Here is a 6,649-nt window from a genome sequence, read left to right as displayed (position 1 = left end):
TGGAGATTTTTAAATGCAGATTGGACGTGGCACTGAGTGCCATGATCTAGTAAATGGACTGGATTTGGACCAAGGGTTGGACTCGATGATCTCGGAGGTCTTTTCCAACCCAATCGATTCTATGATTCTATGATTCTATGATTCTATGATTCACTCCTAAACTCGCCGTGATTCCAGTTTCATGAGCTGCCGCCGAGCTCTGCCCGTCACTCCGGATCCCGCTCCCCCCCATTCGCGTCCCCGCTCCCCTCACGGCCCCTCCGGGCGCGCTCCGGGCTCTGCCCCGCGGGCTCTCCAGCGCCCCCCTCGGGCCGCGCGGCGCCGCCGCAGCCGCGGCCGTTGCGCTCCGGGCGTTGTGTCCTCGCGGCGCCGCGGGTCGCGACAGTCCGTCCGTCGGCGACCGGCGCCATGGAGGAGCTGCCGCTGCCCGCCGGCGTCAGCCCCAGCACCTTCCCCGCCAAGCTGTGGCAGCTGGTGAACAGCCCACGCGTCCGCTCCGTGCGCTGGGACCCCCGCGCCCAGGGGCTGCTCGTCGACCGGGCGCTCTTCGAGCGGGAGCTGCTGAGCGCGGGCGGCGCGGGCGGCGATGCGGCGGCGGCGGCGGCCCCGGGCGCCTTCAAAGCCACCAACTTCGGCAGCTTCGTGCGCCAGCTCAACCTGTACGGCTTCCACAAGACGTCGGTGCTGGCGGGGGGCGGTGCCGCGGCCCTGCCGGCCTCTGCCGGGTCCCTGCTCCGCTTCTGCAGCCCCTACTTTCGGCGCGACCGCCCCGAGCTCCTGGTGCACATCAAGCGCCTGACCAGGGCCAACAGGGAGCGGCTGGCGGCCGGGCTGGAGGTGCGCAGCCGGCAGCCCAGCCGCTTCCAGCAGCTCCACAGGGACCGGCTGCTGCCGCCCCGGGCCGGTGAGACGGGTGGGACACGCGGGGGGCGAGGGGTTGGAAATGGGAATGGGCACTGCCCCGAGACAGGAGGGCTCCCTGCCCTTGCTGGGGCGGCTCAGCTCAGCTCAGCTCAGCTCAGCTCAGCTCAGCTCACCTGGGGCCAGACAGGGTTGTCCTTGGGGAAGGCAGATCTGCTGGCACAGCCCGGGAGCTGTTCCCGTGTGTCCCGCTCTGCCCGTGGGCTGCAGCAGGACAGTCTCGGCTGGGCTGCGCTGGGAACGCCTTCGCTTCTCGCTGGCGAGCTGGCCCAGCCCTGCCCAGGGATGTCCCTGCTCCCTGCCCAGCTCTGCGGAGGCTTAAGGAGCTCTCTGGGAGTCCGTGGGACACGATGGGTCGGTCCTGTGCAGGGACAGCTGGCGGGAGTATCCTGTGAGTTTTGTGCAGAGGGGAGGAAGACCTGGCAGGAAGTCTCCTGCCAAAGCTAGATGGTATTGCACGAGGATTGAATGAGTAGGTGAGAGCTAAATAGACAAGTTATTTGTTGTTGACAATCCCCAGAACATGGGATTTTTTCTTTCTAACCCTGCTTGGGAGTATCTGAGATTTTATATTCCCTGATAGAAGTACAATTGCTGCCAAGGGAGGTGTACAGGAGGACCAATACTGACTCTCTATCTCCTTTCTTCCTTTCTTCTTCCACTACTCCTACACAGTGAGCTTGGGCCAGAACCTCTTTACTTTACCAGCCAGAGGTTTAGATGTGCCTCCAGTCCCTTCCAGGACAAGTCAAGGTGTTCAAAGCTGTAAGGCTTCTCCAGCACCTCGCAGTAAAGTGGTTGTCACTCCAGGACTTCTCAGGTTTTCAAGGGAGGTCCCGGTCACGTCCACATCCACAGTGCAGCCTGTGTTCTTCCTTCCACTGCTTCACCAAGGGCCTCAAACCGCTGCCATGGCCCTTCCAGAGCACAACAGCTGCACAGCTTCAGAGCGGAACTCACCAACCTACAATCCTGCAGGTATGGAAACAGCTTCTGCACTTGCTTTTCAAAACATACTAAAAAGTGATAGGTTTAAGTATCTTTCTACAATGCTCTGTCACCTGTTTATCTCAAGCGAGAATCAGATAGAAAGCGCAAGGTCTAAAAGGAAGAGAGATCTTGAAAGCAAAAAGATTCACACTCTGGTTTTCCTATCCTTCCTCCAGATTTAGAGCATCCCCTGGGGGTTTTGCACACAGCCTCTCTGTTGAGGTGAAAGGGCAAGGAGAAAAGCATTTGCCCACAACTAGTCGGTGTTAGGTTGACTTTCATCTTTCTTTTAATTAAGCAAAACTAGGACAATGATAGGATAGTGCAGATTTTTAAGATTATCTGTCCTGCAAAGAATGACATTACTTTTAGATGACCTCTGTGTGTTACCCAAACAGTCCTACCTGGAGAACACTGTTCCACAACGCTGCTTTTTAGAATAAAATCGCAGTTCAGTTTTGGTGTGTGCGTCTGAAGATGTAATCTCGTCTTAGGTGAATCCGCTTTCAGTGGTATGTTGTGATGAGAAACCAAAACAGCCAAATCAAAAAGCTGATGGGAAGATACAGAAGTCTGCAATTATGAAGCTTTTATGTGTGTGTACAGACTTTACAATCCATATTTTAATACTTTATATAATATATATAATTTATGTATAATTTCAATGTACACATCAACTAGAATACTTTTCTTTAAGATTAATAAATCGGTAATTGGTCTTCAGATGACCCGGAGAGCACAAATACATTTCTGGAATTGAGTTTACTGTGTGATTCCTGAAATGTTTAATCAAAGGAAGCAACAGAGCTCTGCAAACCAAACCCAAATTCTGGAAGCCTGATGACCGTGTTTGGATTCTTGCAGCCACACTGGGGAGTTCAGCCCCCGATTCTCTGACTGGCAGTGCTGGTTCTGCAGCATCAACGATCTCCAGCTGGGCCTGTAATCCCTCTGCTGCAGACGAGTGGGCAGGAGTAGATCCGGAAGTTGTGTTTCAGATGCTCGAGGAGGTGCTTGCATCAAACCTGCCTGAAATGTTTCCCTTTCTTGAGGTAACTCCATTCAATAGCAATGCTGGGGGCTGGACTGACCTGTTTTTAATGTAGTTGCCCGCCTGGGAAGTAAAGGCTTCTTTAATTCAGCTTCTAATGGACAGCAAAGAGTTTGGTTGGTAAAGTTAAGGTTTAAAGAAGAAGAGGGACTGAAAAAGTATCCCACATTCATGAGTGTGAGGTGGGTTAGCTTGTGTTGGCCAAATTAGGGGACTCATTTTCTTGGGAATAATACCTCCTGCAGTTGCATTCACAGTGATGAAGTGGAAGCTTTGTAGGTTATAACATGATGTCTTGGATCCTAAATAAGAGAAGAGTATTTTGAGCATTACCACTGAAGGCAAAGTCTCACACGCAGTGAGGGGCGTGTGAGAGGTCCCTCTGTTGCAGCACCAGATGTGGGCTCTAGCTCTTTCTCTTTTGAACCCCAAAGAAAGCCAAGAGCTGCACTGCACCTGGTGCTGCTGCCCGTGGCTCAAAGTGCTGTGGTGTGCATGTGCTGGAGTTGCAGCAGTTTATTGTCCTCTTTGTGTTTTGAGGTCTCCAGTAAAGTTTCTGGCTTGGAAATCCTCAGCCGGAGCAAACTTACCCCTACTGCTCTCCATGTCCCATAGCTTAGTCATCTTCCTCTTGGGTATCCCTCTTTCTAGAAAGGGATATGTATTCTAATCTAAAGTCCCTGCAAAGCTCCAGCCTCGATGGAACTGTTCTGCTCAGTGCAGTGCAGGGAAGAGCACGTCCTTACACCAGCACACACGGAGTTGGCAGGACTCTTTCCTTAGAGCCCTCTCAGTGTATTGGGTGTCACCTGCACGTTAAACATTGTCAGCTTTGACAGCTTTTGAACTGTGTTTGAGAAGTAAATCTCCATTTTTAAGGCCCTTGGGGCCCAGACTTCCTTGTTAGCAAGGAGGGATTAAGTGTGTAAGCCATGGAGTTGTTGGGGGGCAGGCATTTGGGTTTTGAGGCCCCATGACTTGTGTAATTGGTGTGAAGGACAGTGTTGGTCCTGGATGTGAAATGGTCAAGGACTTATTGAAGTGGTCAAAGGCTTATTCTGTGTTGAAGAGCGATTCATGGACTGTTAGATTTTTTGTTGGACAAGTTGCCTCTTTTGATTAGGAATCCCCTTTCTCTAACTCTTGCTCTTCCCAGACTTCTCTGGAATGTTCCGTTCCTGAATTGGCACAGGCCTTTTTGCTTATTGTTACACAACTTTGCCAAAGAATGTCTCTATTTCTATTGATGTACGGACCTGTTGCCTTTTGTATATTTAACACTGAGTAAGGGCAGAGTCAAGGTGGGGAGTGTGATTTTTTTGGCATTACCAGTATCTTCTTCCCAAGTGTGATACCCTTTTGTCTACTATAACATCACACATACCAGTTTTCAAAAGCGTTTGATTGCTTAATAGAAGGAAATGTTGCAGGCTCTGAGCAGTCATTCATCTCTGGGATTCTGATGGATAGGCTATGGCAGAAGAGACGAATATCCTAGAACTGGTCATAGTGAGAATATCTTTGTGCCTAAAGGTAATTTCCAGGTGCTTAATCTTGGGTCTTTACTTCCTCAGCGGAGCAGAAACATGACTTGGTTGTCTGGTTTTGGGGGACTTTTTAGCCTACAGATTTTTGTCACATGATCATGGAAATACACCAGTTCAGTAAATGGCTGGCTGCAAAGTACATGTTGGGCAGCAGCAGAAGGCTCCAAAAAGCAAGCAACACCTTGTAATTTATTGTCTTAGAAGGAGGATGGGCGGGGGGGGATTCCCAGCCAGAAATGTGTGGCTCATGTGTAGTTTTGCACCACACAGCCCTGTGCAGTGAGCAACCTGACACACATGTGGGTAGCAAGGAGGGCACCTGGATTTCTGTTGACTGGTTTCTTGCAGCTCCTGTGATAAGTGAGGGCAAAGTTCTGACTGTGAGGACACACAGCCTCACTTAGCGTATTCTGGTTTTCTGATTTCATGTTTTGCTTAATAGGACAAGAGCTTTCACTTTGGCAACCTTAATTCTGAGTTTAAAGCACTTGTCCTGTAAACCATCTGAGCAGTGTTCACTTTGTGTTACACATCCTTCTGGAGCATAGAACAGTTTTTACTGTGTCCCTAAAGTGATTCCAAGAAAATATCGAGTGATCCTTGGGTTTATTTCTATTTGTTTTTCTTTTAAGGGGAATATTAGTGTTCCCTCTGAGTCTTCAGGAGGGGAGCCTGGGAACAAGGCTGCAGCAGAGAAAGCTTTGCCTGGCAGTGCGAGCAGCGGGAACAGTTCCCTGGAGCCAAATGAGCCTGGTAAGACGAGAGTCTACGTTCTTTTAGAGATGACCGAGACAGCTGCTCTAAGGCTGAGTATTACAGGAAGGGGAGATCAGAGCAGCTGAGTTATTGTCTGCAGTGTTAGTGCTTCCTTGTGCCTTCAGTGAAAATAGTTGTGCTTGTACAACCTCACAGAGTACTCACCAACACACTTCTCTAGATGTGCTCAGACCAGGTGTTCTTCTGTGCAAAAGGGTGTGAATTAGATCAGTGAACAAAACCTGACGTTCTGGGAGTTGCACCACCAACCCAGATGTGCTACAGAGGCAGTGCTGAGTAATGAGGTGACTATTAAAGCAACAGGGAGAAAACCCAGCAAACTGGTGATGTCAGTGTAGAAGTCCAGGCTTTTTGTCTCAAATCACTACCTACATTTAATACCGATCTGCTGATACCTATGCTGAGACACGTGAGAAAAACAAGAGGCAGAACATCCGAGGCCAAGCAATTCACAAATCCAGTAACTAAAGGAAAAACCTGAATGTCCCCAAATCAGCAAGACCCAAAAGGAGAGAGAGAGCACTTTATATCTATTCTAGAGCAAAGGTGGTGCAGGCTGCTGGCCTTGTAGGGAGGCCTTTTCCCTCCCAGCTGTTCCTCCAAGAGCTGATGGTAGAGTTGGAGGAACTGTTGCTCACTTCAGAGGGCAGTTTCTAGATCCCAGATAACGATGCTGGTTAATAACTCAGCTCCCATTGCCCATGAGTTTCAGCCATTTAAGTAAGGACTGAGGCCTTTGGCGGCACAGAGAAAGAACAAGGCTGGAGCTGTCTTTGTGAGATGTGACTGTCTCTGTTTACAGCTCTTGTGCCATTTGCAGGGTGAGTGCTGGGACTTTACTGGGTACTTCAAAACTTTAAAGTATTGAAAACTTGGAAGAATTCCTATTCTTTAAACAGCAGGCCTCAAATTCCCAAGTGAGAGCCTGCCTTTGAGGCCATCTTTTGCAGTCCCTGACAGGAGTACAACTGCTCGATGTGCTGCTGAGGAGAATGTACACAAGGACCCACAGTGACTCTGTTCCCTTTGTTTCCCAGAGGTCCATGAGCTGTACCTCGCCAGGAGAGCTGCTCTGCGTGGGAGGAAGCGACTGAGGGAAAGCCTGTGAAACAGGGCAGCTGGAATCCCTCTGTTTATAGTTATGTTTAAAGATGGGTAGAGTTACATTTATATATATAGTTGCATATTTATATTTATGGATGTATAGAGATGAAATAATATATTAATATCTATTATTATTTTAATATGACATTTAATATTATTAGTATTGTAATTATTACTAGTATCAATATATTAATAATTATATAATTATGTAATTTTATTATATTATCATATAATAATATAATTCTATATCGTTGTTATT

The 6,649-nt window shown here is 48.9% G+C and overlaps 1 protein-coding gene across 1 annotated transcript; it reads left to right on the top strand.

Annotated features, from left to right (window-relative positions):
* Window positions 1-408: 408 nt before the first annotated feature.
* Window positions 409-6,495, top strand: LOC113984452 (heat shock factor protein 5-like). The gene is made up of 5 exons (XM_027714483.2): window positions 409-904; window positions 1,597-1,899; window positions 2,776-2,963; window positions 5,142-5,262; window positions 6,324-6,495. Exons 1-5 carry the CDS (start codon window positions 409-411, stop codon window positions 6,392-6,394), a joined length of 1,179 nt encoding a protein of 392 aa, XP_027570284.2. The 3' UTR covers window positions 6,395-6,495.
* Window positions 6,496-6,649: the final 154 nt, after the last annotated feature.

This window comes from Pipra filicauda, unplaced genomic scaffold (genome assembly GCF_003945595.2).
Source record: "Pipra filicauda isolate LSUMZ 115617 unplaced genomic scaffold, ASM394559v2 scaffold326_size819446_pilon, whole genome shotgun sequence".
Lineage (NCBI taxonomy): Eukaryota > Metazoa > Chordata > Aves > Passeriformes > Pipridae > Pipra > Pipra filicauda.
This window is presented reverse-complemented; position numbering and strand designations above follow the sequence as displayed.

Bases quoted from the DNA above. Each gene is read 5' to 3' on its own strand.
- LOC113984452 (XM_027714483.2), top strand. From the start codon at position 409: ATGGAGGAGCTGCCGCTGCCCGCCGGCGTCAGCCCCAGCACCTTCCCC. The intron at 905-1,596 runs GTGAGACGGGTG...ACTCCTACACAG, and splicing joins GCTGCTGCCGCCCCGGGCCG to TGAGCTTGGGCCAGAACCTC. The intron at 1,900-2,775 runs GTATGGAAACAG...GGATTCTTGCAG, and splicing joins ACCAACCTACAATCCTGCAG to CCACACTGGGGAGTTCAGCC.